Source organism: Struthio camelus, chromosome 2, assembly GCF_040807025.1.
Source record: "Struthio camelus isolate bStrCam1 chromosome 2, bStrCam1.hap1, whole genome shotgun sequence".
Classification (NCBI taxonomy): domain Eukaryota; kingdom Metazoa; phylum Chordata; class Aves; order Struthioniformes; family Struthionidae; genus Struthio; species Struthio camelus.
Window position 1 is genome coordinate 47,857,706 of NC_090943.1, and position 24,770 is coordinate 47,882,475.

The 24,770-nt window shown below is 38.2% G+C and overlaps 1 protein-coding gene across 8 annotated transcripts; it reads right to left on the minus strand.

The window, feature by feature from the left end:
- Window positions 1-2,975: 2,975 nt before the first annotated feature.
- TCAIM (T cell activation inhibitor, mitochondrial) lies at window positions 2,976-24,770 on the minus strand. Of its 8 annotated transcripts, none has more exons than XM_068935531.1 (12): window positions 24,647-24,730; window positions 23,685-23,730; window positions 21,486-21,561; window positions 18,077-18,212; window positions 17,360-17,513; window positions 15,872-16,118; window positions 14,210-14,332; window positions 11,931-12,028; window positions 9,695-9,786; window positions 8,614-8,846; window positions 7,948-8,079; window positions 2,976-4,268 (listed from the first exon to the last, which is right to left on the minus strand). In XM_068935531.1, the coding sequence occupies exons 3-12, from the start codon at window positions 21,512-21,514 to the stop codon at window positions 4,043-4,045; spliced, it is 1,470 nt and encodes a 489-aa protein (XP_068791632.1). In that variant the 5' UTR covers window positions 21,515-21,561; window positions 23,685-23,730; window positions 24,647-24,730; the 3' UTR covers window positions 2,976-4,042. The 8 variants fall into 8 exon arrangements, with proteins under 8 accessions (XP_068791632.1, XP_068791636.1, XP_068791633.1 ...); XM_068935535.1 differs by having other exon boundaries at window positions 23,556-23,730; window positions 24,647-24,729; XM_068935532.1 differs by lacking the exon at window positions 24,647-24,730 and adding an exon at window positions 24,504-24,619.

A 24,770-nucleotide genomic window follows, 5' to 3' on the forward strand; every position in this document is an offset into this window, starting at 1 on the left:
TTAAACTCAACATTTTAAAGTCAAATTCTCCTAGAATTTATATGCAATAGTATTTATATGCATGACCGTATCTCCATTTTTTTTAATTAACATTTTTACTGTATTCACAGCTATGCTTTCTCCTTCTCAGCTGAGTTGCATTGCACCTTTTTTTTTTTTTTTTAACTAGCCTGTTCTGTTACAAATCGATACACTTATTACACAAGCTTATGAAGAAAAACATTAGGAAAGTCTCATCTTTGGGAACATATACTACACACACACACACAACACATGCATATGCCCAAGGAATCACAGAGATCACCCGTTCACAGACAAATGGTGTACTTTCAGAATGGGAAGTTTAAATTAATAAGCTCTAAAATTTCATCTTTTCTTCAAAAAGTTTATTTTAGCTATGACGTACACAAACTAGATCAAAACCTCTTATTTTCTCCAAGAAAAGTTCCAAAGAATTTTGGACACGTTTTAAATGAACAAGCTGCAATCTTCTGGAATGTTTTCTCTTTCTAAATCTTTCTCAAGATTGGTAAACAACATTTTGGATGTCTTACAGAACATGAGTACAAACCTATTAGTCCCTGAGGCTGCATCACAGCAGTTAAAAAAAAAATCAAAAGAACAGTGACAAGACGGGCATTATTCCACAAAACTTCACCCAATTTTCACATAGAGCACAAAGAATGAAAGTTGCCTATCGATGTTAAACAACAAGTGAGAACACTTAACATCAGAATTCACACGCAACTGATACTGTACAACATTATGCAAACACCTGACAAAATGGAAAGCGCTGTTTGCCAATGCATGCATCATCACAGTCACAGTATTACATAGCACCAAAATGACAGCTCAAGCCGATAAATTTTGTTCTAGGTCCCTCTCTTGTTCTTACATTGAATCTTTTTATTTCCTTCTGGCAACTGCACTAAAATACTAAACCATTCTCAAAGGTTGAATGACATGATCTGGGTATCATGGCTCAGTAACTCATGATGGATGCCCAGCACACGTTTCAGTCTTCGATCGCTGGTAAGGATTTTTACTTGTCTTTCAAATTTGTATTGCAAGTTTCTAAACAGGAGGAGGAAACTGAAATCTCAGCCAAATATTAATGATTAAAAACAGCAGGAAATCAACTCCATCTTATTTAATACTGGCATTTGTTTTTAAAGCAAATACTTTTTGAAACTTCATACCCAGCGTATTTTCATTTGTTGGCCACAGAGCAAGCTGGAATTCTGTACTGAAAAGGGTACAGTACATGTCAATAGCCGTTTAAAGCTATTCCCACAAAGAGGTGATAATCCAGCCTGTTGAGCAGAATTTGAGGTGTTCTGCCCCATTTAAAAGCAGATAAAGTTTCCAATGGTTTTCCATTTTCACCTTACCATGGTGATAAACGGAGGAGTAGGCCTTCATGGCTTTCACAATTCTAAAATCTTTTCTGTTTTGCCTCATTAAAATTCTGGAAAGTAAAACATAGTTCTAATAGATTTGTAAATAATACAGCCACCTAAATGGACAAATTTCTGTTACTTTCAGGACAGTGTTCATACAGTACTTACCAAAATAAATACCTATAAAGTGCACATTAAGTGTATGCATTTGTTTTTTTCCATTCCTCTCCTATATATTTAAAAAAAAAAAAAGTGTTAGGAGGACTGTGTTTATAAAGTCAGCTGTTCCAACTGTTCTAACTTAGAGAGAATTACAAAAATAAAAACTCCTTTAAGATCCATCCTTACAGTACTGAACTATATTATACAAACCACCTTAATTTTGATACTGCTCAGCTTTTCAGCTTTTGAGCAGTCTTAGAGATTTTAATCTGCACTTCCTTAGGAACTCAGGGAAACACCACCACCACCTTCCACTCCCCCCCCGCCCCCCCCCCCCAAAAAAAAAAAAAAAAAAAAGAGGCAAAGATTCCCCACACAGCACCTAGCTCACATACTCTCTGGTAGGACAGCAGCAAGGCTGGAGCTCTTTGACTTATTGCACAGACCCAAGACCTAAGCCAGGTGGTAACTGTCAGAAGAGCAGGCTGTCAGTGTTTTGGGAGGGTGACACAACTTGCTCAAGTTTTTTGGCTACTTCCCGATTAGGGCATGGCAAGTATCTTCAGGTCCATTCCAGACTTTAAATGTCTTATACCCATTATTTCCACAACTCCCACGTGTAAGCCCTGTCCCAGTCGCGCTTGCTTGTCCTTGCCTACTCCCACCACTATTCCAGGCAGGGTCCCCAGTGCTCCTTTTTATGTGCCCAGCCTCTCCAGGCTGTTTCATAAGGACTCTTCACAGCTAAGGCTCCTCCCTCTAGCTAGTCCTAGTTTTTGCCTCTAGTATTCAAAGAGAAGGTCTGATCTCAACAAACCCTAGCCTTTCCTTATGTCTAGTCACAGTATGTAACATTAGTCTCAGTCTTCACTTGTTCCCTAGTGGGATTCCAGTCACAGTCATATCAGGCTCTCGGCCCAGTCTACTCACCTTCCTTCGTCTAATTTTTGTCTTCTCTACATTCAACAGCATAGCAGCTTCTTACCTGGATGCCAGTAAGGAGTCATTTAGTTCAAGGAAGAGAAATTGCTCAGCTCAGCTCCTATTCTGGAAGAGACCTCATTCTGCAAAGAGCTGTTACAGGGAACATTGCTGGGCTACAATTGGAACGGCTCAGTTGTTCAGTGCAACGGGGACATGGACAGTATCACCAATGCTATATGGAGTGAGGAGAAGTAATGCTCAATAGAGGATGACTACTTTGAGATTTTACTCAGAACTACCAAACCAGAATGCCATCAGCTGGTCTTTAGAAGTCTCAACATTTTAAAAATAGACATAAGTGTTTGAGATCACAGTGGAGATTTTTTAAAATTTGGCAACATAATAAACAACTTGAAAATCAGCCTTTTGACATGAAGAATCAGACAGCCGCAACTTCCCTACTCAAGATAAATGGAAATACAAGGCATGTAAACATTAGGCAACTCCTTATTTTTATTTTTTATTTTTTTGCCAGTTTTCGTAGGTGAATTCAAGTCCAGAAATGTTAAGCAGCTGATATTTCTCAAAGGATTTTTTGTAAAGTAGTAACCCAAATACAACATCCCTTTTGGCATGTATTACAATGAAGAAATGGCAACATAAATTTTCACCATTTCATATTATTTAAGGGACAGAGTACCAGTAAAGGTCCATGTGCTTGCTCTCTAGAGCCTTACTGTGAACGCCTGTCTCATTGAGAAGTACTTGCGTTTGCAAACAATCCCACACAAATCAACGCTTCCTTTCCTTAGATGCCATACTAAACCACTCAGGCGGTAAGGGCTGCGAATGGGATTTGCAATCTATTAGTAGTGTACATGAAAAGGATGGTCTGTATTTATGGAGTAAGTGACGAAAAACAAAAATAGACTGATACTTCCTCTAAAGTAACTGCAGACAGCACAACTGGCATATTTGGAAATTCTAAGGCAACAACGTCGGATCAGTATATGAAACTGCTGAAACCAAGTTCAAGGTACTGCTTTTTTCTGCCAAGTAAAAATATTCTGATGAAGGTTTTCTTTTTTTTCCAGTAAGAGGTAGCAATATGAAATGCCAATATTGCCACCAGCAGTATTACGTACTCAGCTTCTGCATTCAATTAATCCCTTAAGATATGTAGTGTCTGGGTTGAGCGGAACACTCTTCCCTATATTTAAGAAAAATCTATCTGACAATACTTATATATATTAAAAATCCACACGTACATTTTTGCAGCCTTGCAGTTTAATAGCTTTTCATAATTCACTACAAAAATGCAATTCCACAACTGCTACCCTACGCTTGGACTAGTACAGGCGTATGGAAAATGTAAAGATGTCTTTCCTAGAACTGGGAATGCTAGGACTCCGAACCTTTTTGAGCAGCAGTTAAAAGTAAATGTTTGGGTTGAATACTGATATCAAAATACACATTTTAATAATTTACTCTTAAAAAATTCATATTTATAGCCTCTTACAGAAAATAAACAATTCATCTGATTATCAGATATGTTCTCAGCTTTTCCAGTTCCAAGGTATACAGAGGTCTCCATCCTGCAGCACAGAGTAGAAATGCGAAATGCAAAGGTGCATGCCTTGTAGGTACGGTAACGATTCTTCCAGTAGTCGCTTACAACAATCTATCATCTGTGCACTGGAAACACTGGGTTCCTTATACAGTCGATCCAAAGAAAATTTTTCAGTGGAAGTACTGATTAGCTCCTTTTCTGTAATCATCATCCTAGTAAATGAAGATGACATACAGTGACAAAATTAGGACGTGCTCTCTTCAAAAAAAAAAAATATTGAAATAAGTATATTTATAGATTATATGCATATAAATAAAAAGGTATCACTTCATGTATAGTTATGGCACAGTTGAAATTTCTGTGCAAGTCAGTACCTGTGTATGCTTCAGAGGTTAGCCTGGACATGCTTTCAGGACTACATGCAATAGCATGCCTACAAAGAGTCATGTTTGAAAACATGCGTGACCAAATTTGAGTGATCAGGTAATAGTAATATACCAAAATAAAAATCCTCTGAGGTTTCATTTTTAAGAGGAAGGATGGAATTTTTTTTAACCTTCGAAGAATAAAACCAGTCAGCTGAGTAATGACTCCTCTATCTTCTCAGCTAAGAACCCACATGTAATCTAAAACAATGGATGTCTGTTACAGTCAGCTGGTGTATATTAAGAATACTAATAGCTTATCAACTGCAGGAAGTAGAGAGAATATTGTAATTATAACTTACAGATGAATTTTTTTCCATTCAGCCCAGACAAAAAGTAGTAAAAAGATAAACCACATGGCAAATTCAGGCTCCTCAGAAATAGAGAGTTAATTAAGAGTCACTAGAACTATGGACCATCTGATGCAGAGACAGTTCAGGTTGAGCAAGACTTACTAGCTCAGGCACTGTGCCACATTAGAGCTGTATTTCTTCTGCAGCCAGCTTGGTTGTAGAAACAGCACGGTCACTGCTCTACCACATGGAATCTGAGCCAACAGGCCTCCCCACCTTCAACCTGAGTGTGCAGAACCAGCGTGGGTATGCTCAGCACCCGGAGATGCAGTGTGCTTAGAGCGCAGCGCAGCAGTTGCGCATGGGGTCAGCCTGGATACAGCTAGGTGGATAAGCATCAGCTGTACTGGAGCTGAGACAGCTCTGCACCCATTTGGTAACCCTCCAGATTCCAGAAGAAATGAAGCTGGACACTACCACACAAACACACAAGAGATGCTTACGTCCCGTAAGCGCTACTGTGTGAGCGCCTGGAAACAAGAAGCAGATTTGTAGAGCCAGTGGGATATGAATCAGCCGAAGCTGAGCATGGACACAGCTACTGAGACTGTTTCACTTCAGGATGACTCATGTAAACTCACTACGGAATGGGCTCAACACCACCCTTTCCAGAGCTCAGTACGAGACGTCAGTGCATTTGCACAGCACAGCACTGCATGGAGGCACTCAGATTGCTTTACCAGAACTCAGCCCAGTGTCTGGCACGGTCAGGGCTGAACTGGAGCTAACAAGCTAACCTGGAGAAAGTCTGCTCTCTGCACCAAATGTATCCGCGCCACTCTGAGTACGTTCTCTAATATCTTTGATCCAACTTTGCCTGTTACATGAACCTCAAGTTGCCATTCCCTTGAAGGATGGGAAGTTAGCTGTACATAGTGAGAACTGCACATTTTAGTCACTTCTTCCACAAGGAAGCTACACCTCTACCACAACACAAAAGGGAAGTAGATTCAAGCTAAATCTTGTATTATTAAGACACTGACATTTTCCACACAGATAACACAATTCTCTCTTTAACAGTAATATTTGCACTCCTCACTGCAGCAGGTCATACAGAATTCCAGCTATGCTATGTACTGCATGTAAGAGATTCATCTGCATATGCAAAGTAAATCCCATGTCTCAAAATATTTTCCTCTACTTTAACAAACACTGCTGTGAGCTGCACTGGTTACTTGTAACTGAAAGTGAGTACATAAGAATTACACGGGTACACAGGAGGATAAGAACAACACATCAGAAGTACTAAACGGGTTCTGTTCAGGCAAACATTAAACAGAAAGGAATTTTCAATTTCAATAAAAAGACAGATAAGGGGGAATATGACATATCTATGAAATAAAAAAAAGCAGAGGTGATAAATACAGAATGACTCGTATTTCCAACAGCACAAGAACAAGACAGTGTTATCAGGCCATGGGTCTTTAAAAAAAGGAACACCTCTCTCCTCCTTCGTATACACAGGCTACACTAATTAAACTGTATAAAGTAGCGTGTGGCAGCAAATTAGAGTCACAAAATGTAAACTGGCTCACAATGTAATTATACAATTAAGAAAAAAAAAGATCTACTGAATGCTCCTAACATGAGATGACATATCTGACTTCAAGTATTTTCTCAAGTACAGACTGCTAGAAACTGGGAAGTAGTACAGAATTAACAAAACAGAAACAAACAAGCAACCACACACACACACACACTGTATTTTTGCCCCATTTATATAACCTTTCCCTAAGCTAATAACAAATAGGGTTTAGACAGGCCTTTGGTCTGACACAGTATACCTATTCTTAAGTATTTCATACAAAGCAGCAAGCAACCAACACACAACGAAACTAAAATATTTAGCTTACTCTTACTTTCTTACAACACAGCTACTTAAGAGTATAAGGAGAGCATCAAAACTCTCCCACTGTTAATTGGAAGACAACTTTCTCCTGGGACGAGTGTCTTTGATAGGTAATTTTTTGGGGGGCGGGGGGAAAGGTGAAAAGAAGCAGGTTACCCAGAAAAAAAAGGCATACATTTGCTGTAACATCCCCCCACATTTGCTGTAACATCCCCCCAAACCCCTACACAGACAATACTTTTCTAGCTGTCACATTCCAAAAGAAAGGTATCCTATAGAAAGCTATTCAACAATTATAACCTATATTGGAATAACAACGTATCTTCAAAGCTGAGTACGAGTTCAAACCCATACAGGTCAGGGGAAAACCCCAGCAATCCTCCATGTTCTCTCAAAATCCATCTCCCAGATCAAGCTCCCCAAGGAACCAGATCTAAAACCATAAAGTCTTCAGTAAGCTTCATGCCCACAATAACCCTCACAAAACCATTAAGGTCTGTACATGATACGTATGCTCGTGACAAAATGATGTTTCAACAATTCATTAGAATTCACTTGCCTAACACAGCAAAATAAGCTTTCACTACCAACCTCTAAAGGATAGTAACATCCGATTACCCATGGCAACGTTTTCTTTAAAATAATCAGTATCTCTACTTCATGCTCTTGAGCCTCAAATGCACACACAAAGTACAAGCTTGAGAACAAAAATTTACAATTCCGCTGGATACTAAAAGTCATGGACTTAACGTTACATGCTGATACTATGACATATTATAGTCATCTCTCTCTCCTCTTGCTACCATCTATTATAGTAGCAGAGTACACGGAGGTATTTCCCTCCTCATTCTACCCTAAGTTTGTTTTCTTCCCCTTGTTAGGTGCTAACTAATCCTTTTCTCATCTGTCATCTAACAACTAACAACAATTATTGGTTGGCCTCAATTGTTTTTAGTATCAATTTTATTGTTTTCTTGCCTCAACGTAAGTAACATTAGTCGAAGTCAGTTCTTTTCTTTCTCAATAAAAAGGTCTCCTCCTTAAAAAAACCCTCTCTTTTTGCAAACTAACTGTAAAACAAGTTTTATAAGCAGATATATTTTATTTCTGAATAAAGTACAACTATTTCTGCAAGCTGAAGGATGGGTCCTGTTTAGCAACCGTTCACGTTCACTCAACACTTAAAAATTTTAACTCAGTAAAGCTGATAGGTAAACAAAAAGATTTTCATGACCTAAACGTATTGAGTTACATGACCACTTACTCTTCCTTTCTTTTCAGATTCTGTCTTGCTTCTTGTGCTTTGGCAATAATAAACCATTGAAGAGTTGCTGGATCACAAGCTGTTGGGATGTTAAAGTGTCCTAATTCATGCAAGCTTGGTGCATATCTATCGCTGTAACAAAGCATGGTGGAAGTTAAAACCAAAGTATCATTTTTGCTCTAAAATATTCACATGAATTACTTTCAGAACGAAATCTGAAGATAGAGGTAGGATTATCAATTAATCATAATCAGAGTAATTGATAAAAAGATCAAGTTTGGTTCATGAGAAAACAGAAGTGTTGTACATACTTTAAGGCGTTCTTAAAGTTTCAGAAGCAACTCTGCCAACATTACTCAAAACAGATATACCCCATTGCCACAACTGACTGTTGACCTGACAGCACAAAATCTTTGATTCAGCCCAGCCCAGCACTATAAGATAAAGACAGAATTTTGACTCTAACTTCACTGAGATATGCATGACTTCCTTCAGTCTGACTCCTTCCAAACCCATGAACAGTCACTTAAAAACTTTAGAAACAAAAAGAATTCCTGAAAACACAAAAGTTTGTGGTAGCATTAGTTTTCTTATTAGTGAAAGCAGTAATTAACGTAACAACAACAAAAAAAAGAGCCTGAAAAAACTTGTCTCGCAAATACTCACCTTTCTAGAATCATCTGCAAGCCTCGCAGACTGCGAGGATGAAAAGGTAGTCTACTGTCAAGTAACTTATTATAGAAGGAGTCCAGAGTGTCATAGTACTCTTCCAATGTCAAGAGGGGTTGCAGCTCTTCAATATATGTTACTTGTATGCCTCCCAGAAGTTGGCTTATCCGATCCTCCAAGAACAGCATCCTTTTTTGAAGTTTATAATAATTTGGCAACCTCTCAAAAATCTGTGCACACACACATACACAAAAACACTTCCTATGTTACACAGCATATAACTTAAAATTAAGGAATGAAAAAATTCACTAGAAACTATAAGAGACGCTTAGCAGTGCAAACAGGGAACCCAAGGGGAAGAAAGTTCTAAAGAATTCCCCCAAATGGGAATTCTTCGGGCAAGATACAATGGAATAAGCGTATAAGCATTTTCAAACTCTGTACTACAAAGGAACTGAAAGGCCGTAATGAGACTGACAGATTTCCTTTATCTCTGTATATACAGAAATTAATAGTCTCAGATCCAAAGAGTTTCTAAGCTGACGTCTACATAAAACGTTTACTACTGCAGTTACAGTGGTCGAAGTATACCACATACAGTCAATGAAAGTTATTCTGCCAGCCTAATTTATACCAACTCTCAAAAACGCAAAGAGTCTCTGTTGCTGAAACTAGTTATTTCCACAGACTTGGCCGGTAACTAGTTTTGTCTCCAGTCTGAAGGGAGAGGACACAGGAAGAAGATATCCGATCTCTAGTCTACAAACCTATGCCAGGAAAGATTAAGAAGGTAAAGACACAGAAGGTAGGTAGCAAGGAGAAGGCTGGAACAGGGCAACAAGTGAACAGGGACGGTCTGTATTAGCAGTCACTCCTTATCGTCTACCCAGTTATTACTGGAATGCAGTTACGCATACAAAAATATTCTTGCTTGAACAAGTCAAATGATTTCAGAATAATCTATTGAGAAATTTGACAGAATAGTGGAAACGGAGCAGCTTTTGGCACAATAACATTTTTAAAAAAGGATGTCAAAACTTAACAAGAGACTTGAGAATTATTCACTTTGAAATCTTACTTTGGTCCAGTGATGGTGAACATCCATGGTCCCCAGCATTATGTGGCCTGCAGCACTCACACCTGAACGGTCTGTAAATATCAATGTGCGTCCTAATGATTGGATAAAGCTCTTTAGTAATTTTGGTTATTGCAATTATTCCCATACTTATTTAAGACTTAACCATGCTACTAATACGTCACAAGAAAAACATTTTTTCAGCGCAAATAAAAATGAGTGGGTGCTTTCATTATTCTCAAAATTCGAAGAAGTGATTCTTGAAAACTCCAGTTCAATGATTTTTCCATACAAACCTTAATTAGCGTTTGTCTTCTCCCTGTTTAAATTTGTATTTTTTTTCCTTACAAAGGCTGATTTTAAAGTAAGAGCAAACCTTAGCAGAGAGCTTCTTTAAAGAATCTGTAGAAGACACATATCCTAAGAAACAGATGCTATAGACTTTTTCGTAATTCTGTACAAAGAACCAAAATGGTAAAAGTTGGTGAAAGAACTATAACAACCATTCAACACTATTCCCAAAAAGCTCTACAACTCAATAAAATTACAAATGCCTCCGTATTAGATTTTGTTTAAGAAAGAATAGAGATAACATAAAAGGCTATTACTAGGTCTATTTTTGGGTGAAATCAGTTTTGAGTTCAAAATTTTTTAAAAGCACAGGACAAAGATTCAAGACTTTTTCAAAATTGTTTTGGGTAAAAGCACAGATAACCGCTCACCAAAATAAGCTTCCAAAAAGTCTTCAGTGTGAAGCATTAATCTACAAAACAAGGCTTAAATGGATGACTGGAATGTAACAATGACCAAAACTACCAAAGAGTTAAAGGAAAAAAAAAAGTATGAATCCTTAACTTCGTTCCCATAAAACGGATAGATGACAATTGGCTAAATTATGCAGCGTGAGCGCTGCATAGTCATAACCGTTTGAACTACTAAATAAATGCTGCATGCTGAACAAAACATAAGTTAAAGCAACGCTACCAGTAGCTCCCCAGTAACTAAAATCTCAATATAAAAGGACAGGCGTTGCCTTTGTAAAGAATACTACTGGACCACTGCAAGAATGGAATACCATTCCACCTTTGAAGTTAAGCTTTGCAAGAATTGCTTAGCTGAGATAGAAATCACTAATTAGGAAGCTCTAAGACAGCAATAAAAAAAAGAAATGAAATGGAATATAATGCCTTCCAACTACAAGACCAGTTACTTCTCTTCAAGAGTCTAGAAGGTGAAGGCACCCGATATGTTCAAAATGTACCTAGGAGAGAAGCCAAGCCTTCTGGCCAGTCAGGGTTGAACACATCCCTCTGCATCAACATACCAACATTTTACCCTGCTCTCAGAAATCAGTTTTCCAAAATCCTTACAACAGAACACCACTGATTTTAAAGCTTCCAGTCCGATCTCTTACCTCAGTGCAAGATTAACTGTACCTGTATAATTCCTGACAGGAGTTTGTCCAATATATAATTGAAGATCTTCAAAGATGGAGATACTTCTCTAGCACTTTATATCCTTAGCACACGTAAATAAAAAAACTAGTATGAAACCTGATACAATTTAAATCTACTGCTTATTTTCCTAACCTCTCTGCCTTTTGACAAAGGATTAAGTGAACGCTCAAATGACAGCCACTCAAAATGAAGTATCTGAAGAGAGGCATAAACGTGGAGTTACAATTAAAGCGAAGAGCTATTGCCACAGGTCAAAGAGCCGCAAGGGAAAAAGGATCAGGTTTACAGAGTATTTTAGTTTTTCCTGAGAAGATACAGACTTCAGTATAGGTATTTTATAGAAAATGCATGATAACAGTTGATAACAATACCATTTTAAAGAGATTTTAGTAAGTCCTCCTTACAGATTACTGGCTCTTTGGAGAACTATCAGCATTTTTGTGCTGGCTCTACCATGGGCAAAAAAATCTATTGCTACCTCTCACCCTTCCCTTTGAGACGAAGAGCCTGAATTTTTTGCTCTCGTTGTTAGGCTTGCAGTTAATAAGAAATAAAGTAGAAGTTGAGTGTAGTGAGCACGCCGTCAGGAAAAGTCACTTAAAAAAATACGCTGTAGTTGAAAATGTGAGTTCTCACTAGCATTTCAGTAAGCTCAGCATTTTTTTTTTTATTGTTATCAAGAGCACTCTTGAAAAGCACTACAGCACCCTGGTCACTGAAAACTCACACCCATCTTTGAATTAATACTATACTAGGATATAAGAAACAAGTCACAAATATACCTTTAACATTCTTTAATACTTCAGGTCTTTGTCTGACTAAGCGACCTAGACTGTGTAGTTGGCTACAGCGATGAGCGATACCCCAGCTTCTCTGCCACCTAAATAAAAACACAATTCAGAATACTTCATTTTCAACACTATATATACATATATTTTATATATATATTTATACATATATATATAAAATATATACACACACACACAATTGCAGAAGCTGATATAGCTGAGAGCCTTAAAACACAGACAATAACTCATAAAATAACACTTCTTGCATAGCAGTAAAAACAAAAACCCTACTGAAAAGCTGTCCATGTCATATGCTATTTGAAGAGATAAAAGCCTAAAAGAAAACTTTAGAATCTCTCAAAGCGGGTGCCAAGAACAATATGGAGTGAAGATAGATAAAAGTAAATGCATCTAGGAAAAATAAATACAAGAGTTAGTAGATGGAAGAGAACTTGAAAAGCAAATCTCCCTACTAAGAAGGGGGAGAGTAAGTAAATAGCAACATGCTACCCAACATTTGCTTCAGTCATGTGACATGTAGCTTCTGTTTGCACACTGTGTAATGTTTGCCTAGAGGAGCAAATACTGTATACAAGGAAATTGTCTTTTTTTTCCCTACCCCAAGACATTAATGGGATTCTGATTGTAATTTTTTTTTTAAAGTAGTATTTAACAGTGGAAACGTTTTTGTTTCAGTAATAGTAACTCTGTTAAATCACGCAGGACCCAAGAGTTACGTTATAATGGTGACTTAGAAATATCAAAACAATATATATTTTTTCATGACAGACAGAATAGATGAACTAACAATTACATTTCAAAAAGTATTTAAATTGTAAAGTTGTCCCAATATATTGAAATATCATATTCTTGGTCTTTAGCCAAACCTCAGGCCGATTTAAAACTGCCTCAGTGTACGAAATGATCATTCCCCTTGCTTAGAGAAATCTGTAACTGGCAAAAAGTCACTCTTTGGGACACAGAGCACGGCACTGTACATGGCACTCATGAGGCAACTCAATCTATTACAATGTAAGTCATTTTAATAATTATTTATTACTTAGCAATACCACTTTTGCCTTCACTAGCACCAGACTGGAACGTAAAAACGTGGTTTTCAGATTCTATCCTCTCTTTAGCTGTCCTAAACTTACACATAGAATGAAGCTAATGATCCCACTCTATTTTTCAAACCTCTGCAAAAACTAGCATTAGGCTGCATGATCACAAGTCGCGGTTTCCTATTAAGATAGTTCCTTGTCAGATTCCTGACAGCTTGCATTCTTTTCTAAATTACGGAAGGTTAATATTTAGCTCTTCACAGACTGTAATAGTTTCAGAGCGTTTTAAAAGCACAAACTGTAAGAAAATTAAATATAAGCCATGAATAAAACCAAACCTATACATTTAATACTGAAGATTGTTCCAGAAACCTTAAAAAAAAAAACAAACCCAAAACAAAAATCTCCACCACAGCCCAGTTGCAGAAGATTACAAGTTGTGCTCAGAAAGACTGGCTTCAGCCTGAGGAAGCCAAGGTCCTCCATACAGCGAAAGAAAAAAGCATGATTTCAGAAGCTCCAGTTCTCTCTGGAGAATCTTTTTTTCCTGGTTAAAAGGAGAACTTAGACTAGCCTTTGATATAGTCCCCTAAAGGTTGTTCTCCCATTGCTGAACAGACTTTGGAACATTCTTTCTTTAACTTTGTCCCTTCAAATGAGGATTGTGAGGTATTTTCTGAAAAATATTCTGAAGAAACGAGAACACAAACTGTACTCTGCCCTTTAAAGCAGACAAATCTCCTCCTCCTCTAGGACATGGGAAACAAAATACTTGACAGAAGAGCATTTTTATTAAGACTTCACAGGATGTCAGAAAATACCATGTGCAAAGCTGCATTTCAGAGCTAATCTAGTTATCTTCGTAGACACGCATTCGAACTTGGGAAAAGTAACTTCATCCAGCAAACACCCAAATTAAAGCAAACGCACAGGTCCCATTTGCTTATGTGTTTGCCTCAATTGGCACTTACATTATTAGTTAAAACAATCTCTCGCCTTACAAATGCTAGGTCTTTTTGAGCAAATTGTAACTGGAAACTTTTGTCCCCATAGACTTCTGCAAAAATCTTATTCAGTGCGACAGCATTTTAATATATATGAAATATAGCTGCTTTGCTGGAATAAGCTTTCAAACCCAACGGCACTACATTACATAACACTTCCTTGCTTTGACAAATTTTTAATGCAAGTTCATCTGATTTAACTTATTACCTGATATCAGAGAGCTGAAGCTGATGAGAGAGTTCAAATTTTAAGCGTTCTAGTTCTTTTCTAAGCGGTAAACTCTTCTTCAACTTTTTTACTGCACTTGCTTCATTATCATCTAACCAGGATCTTAGAAAGGGAAAAACAAAGTAAGGCATGCCATATTATTTGTCATGCAAACAGTACAACTAACTGAATTCACATTAATGTTTTATTTCAAGTTATCAGGTAAAGGTAAGTTTTAAAAGCAGAGAACAGCAATTGAAACTGCTAAAATGCTTCCCCCGAGATATCTATAAATGAAAACCTGGTGCTTAATATCTGATGGGAACCAAGTAGTCAAGTTGAACAGAAATACTTTGACTGTTAAAATCGTAAGACTTTTCTGAGAGGTGTGAAAGGTGTAGAGCAGCAGATCAGTGTGATTTAGGGGAGCAGCTTCAGTCAGAGCATAGTGCTTTAATGAAAACTGAAGAACCATACTTCTGTCTTAAAAAAAACAAACAAACAAAAATCAAGATGATCATAATGGACTCTCCAATAAGGGAAACACTAAAGGGTCAAGTTAGGTAGCTCTTACAGCGCTGGGATGAACATAGGTACATGGATCAAAGTTTTACAGTTCTTTTGTCTGTAATCACAATCAGGGAAGCATGACTCATGGAGCACATCTGGGACTTTCAATGAGTGGATGGTTCTGTTTCTAGAATACTACTCTAAGACATTTAGCACTTGCTCATAGCATGACCTTGGAAGCTAAATCTTGCTCTTATTTTTATAAAAAGAAATACTGTAATTCCCACACCGCACTTCAAAATAAAGGAAAGAAATTCAAACTCAAAAACAAGAAGAGAAGCCCAAAGCCAAGCAGTCAGGTATTAAAACCAGACTCTTTAATACATGTATTCTGTAAATGATCTAACAGGTTAACTATGTTTTACAGTGGTTAAATATATAATACAGTGGTTTTATTTGTGAGATGTTAAGGTAGGATAATGGGTATCCTTTGCTCCGAAGATGGTATCACTTCAATTCTGCAATTTAATCTAAATGGCACATAATTCCCATGGTTATAAAAAAGGGTTTGAGGTTAGTATTTCCCACCTCGTCCCCAAGTTGGCAGATACAAACAGTTTATAAACAACTAACTTCTAAATCATAACATGCTGCACTAAATACAAGTTTATTATAAATAATTGCCTAGATTTCAGTATTAAGGTTGGTGCATTATCTTTTTTTTTTTTGTAGACTGTGATAATGAAATGCTAATGATAAAGACTATAGGCTTATAACGTTGTGTTATTGAAGCCCTGTAAGATGCGAGAAGCTATTTATAGCAAGTGAAATGTCTTGCCTCCTTCTGAACTGTCAGTAATATTCCACAAAACTGAAAAACTAGATTAACCCAACATGAAGGCTGCGCAGAGACAGTAATGCCTTGGCATAGCTGGCACTGTAGTTATCCCAGAAGCTCATCTGAACTCTCTTTAATTATGCTGGTAGAAACGTGATGAAATTACGTAGTGGAGGATAATATTCTGTACGGTTTAGAAAGACTAATGATTGCCTCCCAAAAAAGAAAAAGAAAACAAAAACAAAAAACCCCAACAATAGTAAATAAGACCAATTTGTTCTTCAAAATATCAACTAAATAAAACCTTTACATACATTAAAGTTGTTTCCACTCTCTGGGCTTGTTCTAGTTCTTCCTCAGGATCTTTGAATCCAGTAAACGAATAATAAGTCTTATCCCATTTGATAGGTCTATTCAGCGTGATTTTTGCTTCCTTGCGGGGCTGAGAGTTCACGTTCAAACTCTGAACATGCTCCGTAGATAAACTGCAGGAGTTGAGAATATCTAATACTGTGCTCAGTAGGTCCCTGGTACGTAATGTAAAACTGACTGCTCGAAACCCTATAAAATACAAGTCCCACAAAATTAGCATTGTTTAATTAAAAATATTTTTAAATGCATTCACGCTTCTCTCATCTCAAAAGAGCTCATAAAGGTGTGCATAGGTACGTATGTGGAAATTAGGATGATACTTTTATTTCAATATTCACTGCAAAATTCAAAGCACAGTTTAACCTTTATATTTTTGGACTATACAATTTTAAACAGAGCTATTTCAACTATCCAAATCATCGGGCAAGTTGGAAGCTTAGCCACAGTTAAAGCAAAAGCAAAAAAGATGCCTTTGATTTAGCAGTGACAGTTTTGTTCAACAGCTCTACACACAATTCCTATTATTACTAAACATCAATTTGGATACAATTCACTATAGAAATGCAGTATTATAACAGTTCTTAACTAACTCTGAACAGGAGCTTCAAAAATGTTACACTTAGACACTGGCTAAAACTAAAGCCCCGTAGTTAAGTGACTGGACTAAACGCTCCATAATAAAGCGAGTCAGTTTTACAGTCAAAAGCAGAACACAGCTGCCAATTCAAGTCTTATTTTAATTTAAAGTGGATATATCATGCTGTTTTTGAAGAAAATACTTAGAATTTTGTGTTCTAGCAGTAGGATCCCTCAAAATTTGCTCAAGGTTTTTGACCAGCAGTATACAGAACATAATGAAAAATGCATGTGATGGGTAAAGCCAGTCAGTTCATTTAGATACAAACCTGTAAAATAAAATTAATACAAAAAAGTATTCCAAACTCAGCAATATTTTCTATAGTCTCAACGCTAAAAGAGCACATGGTAAACTAAAGTTTCATGTATTACACAATTTCTGCTTTCTGAAGCAGAAATTGTATGAATAAATTCATACTGATCCTATAGCACACTGATATTGCATTATTACACATTGTCTGCATTGAGGAAAAAGGACGCAACTTTTGTTCCAGTTAAACACAAGGATACTAAAAGCAGTAAAATTATCATTTACTTCAGCCTATGTTTTTTACTTCGCCATACTGTAACTTGACCTCAATGTTTGCATGGATTCTCATTTTTGCAGTATTTTAAATTTTAAGATGTCTAGTTATTTGGGATGGTCTTAGCTGCCTGATCTAATGCCTATTTTCATGGTTTGAGAAGACTTGATTCAACTGAAAAGTCAATATGACTGTGCAAGACTTAAGGAATGGCCTTTTTTAAAAAGAATTTTAACATGGGAAGATACATTCTACACAACATAAAAGCACCTGAAGCACTGAAGGATTCTTGAACGTTAGAAGAGTTTGGTTCACTTTCTCTTACATAAAAAGTAAGTTGAGTTGGCTTAAAAGAGCGAAATCCTGGTTTCTGCAGATTCTCCAAGTAGCCATTTAACCTCTTCAGAGAATTTTCATTTACCTCCTATTTGAAAAAAGAAAAATTAACATTAAAATGATGAATTTGGCCAGAATTTTAATCCTAACCTTTTAAATCTAACATGCAGGCTTAGATTTTACAAACTTCCAACTACTCTTAATGAACAATCATATAGCTCATGTTCCCAATACAACTGAATAATCACCTTGCTCAAATAAATTGCAATGATCTACATACTGGTACATTCCTATAACAGATTCCAAAAACACCATTTTCAAGGCATTCAAGCTTAAAAAAACCCAATGTTTTCAAATATAATGCGCATTTCAAAGTGGTAAAGAAAATAATATGCATTATAATTAGACTAGAGGGACTCAGGATTTTCTTTATACAAATTACACAGAAAATATGATTAATAAATAATTGATGTTTGAGGGATATACCCTTTTTACAAATAAACTAAAAAAAATCTTTTTGTTCGTTGGTAATAACAACGTTCAACTCTAAAGTTAGTTCATGTTCCTGTAACACTAATAAAAAACAACTAAAACCCTTCCATCTTTGATTTATGCCACATTTACAAAAAAGCACCATTGAAACATTTTTACCCTCTCTTTGGGATGCTGGCCAAAGAAATCTGGATGCACAGCAAAATAGAAAGGTCTGAGAGCATTGATGGCATCAGCTCCAGACAAAGTTCTTGACTGAAGAACGCACTGTGGCAGTATTTTCTCCAGGCATGACCTAACAAAATAATAAAATGTTTATGTAAGATGCAACTAATCAAGTGACAAACTGATATAAATGACATTAGAGTGACAGAATGGAGTTAACACTCTGAACTGAAAGTATAATCATTTAAAAGTGGTATTTCAAGTCCGAGGGCTGGATTTTTTCCTTTTTGACCAACAAAGCCATGTTTGTATGGAGCAAACCTAACAGGTTTCAGAGACAGTGGATGCTAATGGCAGATTTATGACATTTAAAGGAAAATGTTATTGTACTTATCTATCTTCTCAAAGTATGATCAAATGAAAATTCCCCAGTCAAGTAGTTCTTTTAGAATGATAAAGACTGATTTTGGTGGTAGATTTTTGTAGCTATTCCTGAAGCTGCTCCTGAAAGCCAGAGCTTACATACTTTCGAACATCCAAATTAAAAAGCAAACCGCCAGTATCTCTCAAACAATGCCAAAAGAGCATTATTTTTTACCCAGAAATAACACTCTTATTTCAATTCAGATTAGTCCTGCATTTGTTTCTGAGGTCCATGCACTCATGCTAAACAAAATTCAATGTAATTTCCCAGGCATGCGCTTTTACAGAAGACATTATCAAGTAGGAAAATAGTTTTTTTTTCTTTTACCTTCACTGAAAGAGAAGGAAAACGAGGACAAAAGGAAATTCAGGGGTAGGAAAAGATTGTTTTAAGTAAGAGCAGAAGGAAAGGTTATGTTGAAGAAATTCTAGGAAGTTCAACAAGTACAAAAGATTGAATAACTCCAATTACGGATAAATTAAACAGTTTAAAGAGCACATTTGCGTACGAGAAGACTGAAATGGAAGGAGTAACAAGTTCTGGATTGAAGATCATGGAGATTTCCTCCCACGGCTCAAAGTTGATATTCAGGTTAGCATCCTAATTACCAAAAGATGATATATATAAAAAATGTCAAAAATATACTTACTGTAAGTGGTACTAATAACTTAATAACAGTTTTTGCCTTTTAAATAATCTCACATGCCAACAAGTTCACCCGGTCAATTATTTTCTCTCTGACCTACATTCATTTTAGTTTGCAACTCAAAGGAGTAGGGCTTCTTTTCTCAGTACCATTCATTCCAACGGCAAGCCCCAGATAGGAAAACCCACGGCAGGTAAGAGGCAAAACTGCTTCCCATTCACATAAGAAGAACAGCTACAGAAGTACTAATAAGAAAGACTTTCAAAGAGCTATTCACTCAACATCCTAGACCAAGTCATCCCAGACAGAGAAACATGCGTGAACATTTCTGCCAGCTTTCATTAAGAAAAAAAAAAGCAAAAACAAAAAACAAGAAAAAATATTGTGCTCAGACAATAGGCAATATTTTTTGTATTAGCAAATGGAAAATGACAACAGTTGAGTTGTCGAGCATATGCGATGACCCAACCTTTCTAGCCCCTCAATTAGAAAAGTGAAAATAGGTAAAGCTAACTGTTTACGCCCAGAAGAGGCAGGCAAGTTATTTAACAGGTCTTTAAAGTCAGCTTGTTGATAACAGGAAAGTTTTTTGTAGAAAGGCAGGAAGACCGACCTGTAATTTAAGAAGAGTGATGAAATTTTAAACTGTTACGACCAAAGACAATTTTCAGAAGTGTGGATTAAATGGAGGAAAAAAAAAATTCTTTGGTAAACACCCTTGCTTCTTTGCTAGCTGCATTGGAGAGAGATTCCAGGACTAGTCAGCATTATAGCTCAAGACCCCACTCTAAATAGCACGAGATGGTAAAGTACCACACCAACATCATGTTTTCACGAACAGTAAAAGCTCTCAATAAGAACACGCTAGAGTTACTCAGTGACAGACGAAAAAAACTCTACCTGCCCTGACAAGAAAGGAAGCAAAGCAGACTAGATAAAAAATCCACTCAGCAGACTAGATAAAAATCCACTCAGCCATATGCATTACTATTTTAGATCTAGAAGGATCAAAAAAACCTCATCTTCCTGAGGAAGAAAAAAAAATAGCACAAGTTCTCTTCATATTTTCCTTCTGCAGCGAGTGGATGAGAGCAGTAAAAAAGGAGAAAAAATTATTTCCAGCTAACCCCTCCCCCCAAGAAAGTAAATTAACCAGTTACCTATGTGATGGTAGTTTTGATTAATAGCCATGCTAGAAACTCACATTCTACCTTCTTCTAACTGCTGGGTCTAGTAAGGGGTTCAGTTCTCTTTTTGCCTTCTCTCTTTTTTTTTTTTTTTTTTTTTACCCCATTTCCAATTTCCATACTCCAACTACACTGCAAGCTGTTTTCCAGTAGTCTGGAAAAAAAATTCCAACATACCTGTAAACTATGAATCACTTCCATCTGGTATTCTTCAAGAAAAACAGCCAAGTATGGATAACTCCATTTCCCTTGCTTTGTATCTAAACACTAGCATGGCAGTAGGAGGGCTCAGGATTCCAGCCAAAAGTCTATTTTGAACGTGCTTAAAAGAGAAATGCTCAAAGGCCAAAATTAGTCTGTGTGACAGAAGGAAGAATTCATTCAGTGAAGGTGAAAGACAGAACTCTGAGGCATCCTTCAAGTGAAGTGACAAAAATAAATTTATTAAAATGAATTTAGAGGGAGAAAATGCACAGAAGATGCCCGTGGCTTCTCTCACAAGGAGCAAAAGACTGTTCTAAGAGCCTTATTCAGATTGGAAGAGAAGAAAAAGGATTCATGTTAAAATCAAGGTCATTACTTTGAAGAGAGCCGTCTCCATTTTATGAAAGCTATGAAATACAATCTCTACTTGAACATATTATGCAATCGTAATCTAGGAGAGATTTAATTTATTGATTAAATAATTCCCTCCATTTTTTTTTTCCACAACTCTCCAAAGTTAAACATTTTTGGTTATAGCTTTGCCACAGAAAAGCCTTGTTAAAATTAAGCTCATTATTATAGACATATTCCTCTCCTTTTGAAATATTGAGTTTTAATGACCCAGTAATGCAATAATATATTGCATATCACGTTCAGCTTCAGAATACCACTTTCTCATAATCAAGCCATTTTAAAACTTTTGTTTTTTTTAAACCTTTGTTTTGTAAAACCTTTTTGATATCTCACTGGAGCACAAGCATATGGCTTTTGGGGATTTTCAGCTGCGGATACTATGTTGAAAACTTCAAGCTGTATAGATGAGAAAGTCAAAGAAATAAGCAGTAAACAAAAACACAAACTCAGTTTCACATACACTTAAGTCATAAACAAACATCACTTACACATATGAGAATGGCAAATTAGGTCAGCAACATGCCCTACCTTCTCACGACTCTCAAACAGCAAAACATTTCAGCACTCAATGCCCAAGCCAACTTTCAGCCATCCACTAAGTTCACTTAAAACAAAACAAAAAAACTGATTAGTAACGGCCACAAGTATTTTTCCCTATTACTTATCAGGGTGTTCGTCAAATCCTAAGTGATAGCTTTTAAAGCCACAACAGCAATACAAAATTGAAAAATTATACAAAAATAATGTTTGCATAATAATATTTTCAGTTTTATCTACAGTTAATCTTGCAAATATTAAGTTCCTACTGTACTATGACTGGACTACGAATCTTTAAAGAAGCTACATTTTAGAAAAAAAGAAAACTTAAAAAATACTTCATTGAAAATGTTTCCAACTCCTCCTGATGTTTAGTTTTTATCTTACATTTTTTGTCAAAGAAAAAAAAGAGAAAAATCTTCTTTCAGTACTAACACATACCAGTTAGTGTACTTCTATGTTATTTTTCACTCCTCTGGGTTCAAAATTTGCAAAAGAAGATAATCATTTAAAATTTACATATCAACTATTTTTATGGGAGCACAATACAGACCAGCAAAGGGAAAGACTGTCACACAATAAAGCGTGGAAATCTTTGTCAAAAGTTTACTGTGATTCAGAAAAATAAACCAGTAGTTTCTACCAGAGATAGAGTAGTAACTTCTGCACTATGCAACTTTAATCTAGTGTTTTGAAAAAGGAGATAAGCCACCTAGCACATCAGTCTACAGATATGTATCTGATTAATGGGGATTAGGAGGGAACTTCCCTATCCTCAGTGTTTTCCAAGATGTTTTCAGTGCACTTTTCTCTTTTCCTTGCACTTTTCAAAATAAGGTGCGCCCACTAAGACTGTTCCTTTGAAGCACCTTGAGTGAGCCATTATCAGAGAAATGCCATTCCTGTTCCAGTGTAGCCTGATAGTAACTATGACTATTTGGCAAAATACATGGAATTTTAGAAGTGCAGCTTAAAAAGATGATCATACTGAATGAAGTATATAAATCGTTTCCCATATACTTCACTAGAGGAAAATAAAGCAGGCTAAGAAAAAACACGCCAAACTAAAACACCCCCAAAATAGTTCACAAAATTCATGGTTTCGGATTTTCAACCAGGTGGCATGATGATAACCATTTTATTTTTAGTGTCCCTAATTTAGTTCATGATTTAAGACAATTTGTTAAGTGCACTAAAAAAAAGCTCCTTGGTAATTAAAGTTTCTTTATAATCTTAGCTTCAAGGATTTGGACAGATAATAGGAAAAAACCCCAAGAATCACACCACTCTGTGATGACACTTTATATAACCAGACAAAAGCATAATTGTTTCTTGTTTCAAATGCTCTATTAACAGCTTATAAGTTGTTACATTTCTTCAATACAATCCCAGATTTTTGAATAAATTTAATCGGCATCCCACCTTAAATATATGCTTGCTAACACAAACCTAAATATAAATTACATTGTAGTCTTTCTTTCAAAGCCTTTAGAAATAAGACATTGCGTGTTACCACTTTATAACTCAAATCAAGATTATCTGTTTTCAAGTATTAACCTGCACTTGGTTCTTAAGGGAACAAGAAAACAATGGTACTAAGTAAATAAAACAACTGTGTTCAGGAAATGAGCTTCGCTGACAGTATTTGAAATTCATCTGTTCACTGCTTAAAAGGGCGGAAGCTTTAGTAATGCAGTCACTAGCGTTTTAACAATTTAAAACCTAGCCCTGACACAACTGACTTCAAAATTCACTAAAGGTAAGGTGCTTTTTTTTTTTTTTTTTTTTTTGCGCTACGGTTACTTGGCTCATCTGTACAGCTCTCGCTAAGACCTTTCTTAGGCCTTTCCCCCTGCCCCCATTAAAAAGGCACCAAACAGGCAGCACAGTTCCTGCGTGTGCATTATTCACGCGGATCTCGACAAAGGCCGAGCTGAGGACTCTGGGTTGCCCGCCGAACCCAAGGCGGCGCGTCAGAACTCTACTAATTAAGAACAACGGCAACGAGAAAGCGTGAAGTTGAAGGAGCTGAAGCACGCAGGAAGCGCCTGCCCGCCGTACAGAGAAGCGGCTGTCGTCCATCAGCTGCGTGAAGAACCTCGTCACTTCTCTGAGGGAATTCACGAAACGCTTTCTCTAGGACCAAAACATTTTTGGGTTCTTGGCTTAGGATGCTGCCCATTTTCTTACATGGAAACAGAGCGGCTGTCACAGGTGAGAGACGGGTATAAACAACCTGTTAACAGACGAAGCATATACGGAAAAAAAAAAAATACGTGGAGCATCATAGCGGAGGAACACGCTAAGCTTTCTGCTACCCCGGGGCCGAGCCAAGAGGTGTCAAAACCACGAAAACGTGACCAAAAAAAAAAAAAAAAAACCCAAGACGTTTTGGCCCGCCCTGTACGTTTTCAGACCACCTGGCGGCGGCAGCAACGGCCCCAACCGGCACCGCACGTCGCGCCCCCGCCGCCGCCCCTCCCCCCGCCGGTGACCGTTGCACCGCCCGGCGCGGCCACCTGTTGGCCCTGCAGCCGGCGGGACGAGTGCCCCCGCCGCCGCCGCCGCTCCAGGCCCCTCCCCGGGCCTCCTCCTGGCCGCCGGCGGAGGGCTGGGGCAACGCGGCGCTCCTCCGGCACCCGCACCCCGGTGCGGGACGGAAACAGCGGGAGCGGCCCCGGCTGCGGGGGGATAGGATACAGGCGCGCAGCTCGCCGGCCGCGCAGACGCATCCGCCTGTGTGTGTGCGTGCGTGCGTGCGTGTGTGCGTCCACGCGCGCACCGGCACGCGCAGGGACACGCACAGCTGTGCGCGCCTACACGAGCGGACAGCCGCACGCGTGCACGTACGCACGTACATAGGAGCATGTAGTCTTATGTGCGCTCACACACATAGGCACACGCTCTCCCCGCAGGCAGCTGCCCCCGCCCCCTCCACCGAGCCGCCACAGCCCCCGGCGGAGGCCCCGCCGCAGGGCCGGGCAGTGCTAGAGCCCGGCCGCATTTTACCCCGCAGCCGAGGAACCCCCGCCCGGCAGGGGCTGCGTCTCGCCCCTTCCTGCGGCAGCCGACGCTAGCGGCTTGCGACGACTGTAACCGCCTCCCTCCTCCCCCCCCCCTCCCACGGAAGAGACCGCCCCGGCCCCGCTTACCGCCCCGGCCGGGCAGCGCCCCCCCCACCCCGGTCTCGGTCGCCCGCCGGGGCTCGGCCCCCATCGCCTGGCGCAGCCGCCCCCGCCGACGGCCCCGGAGGCGGCGGGGCGGGGCGGGGCGGGG

What these genes read in the sequence shown, in the direction of transcription:
- TCAIM (XM_068935528.1), bottom strand. Translation starts at nt 21,514, where the DNA reads ATGTTTTGCTGTTTGAGAGTCGTGAGAAG. An exon ending in TTCACCATCACTGGACCAAA is followed by an intron (nt 8,847 to 9,694) that starts GTAAGATTTCAA and finishes GTGTGTGCACAG; the next exon opens with ATTTTTGAGAGGTTGCCAAA. An exon ending in TTGCAGATGATTCTAGAAAG is followed by an intron (nt 8,080 to 8,613) that starts GTGAGTATTTGC and finishes GCTTTGTTACAG; the next exon opens with CGATAGATATGCACCAAGCT.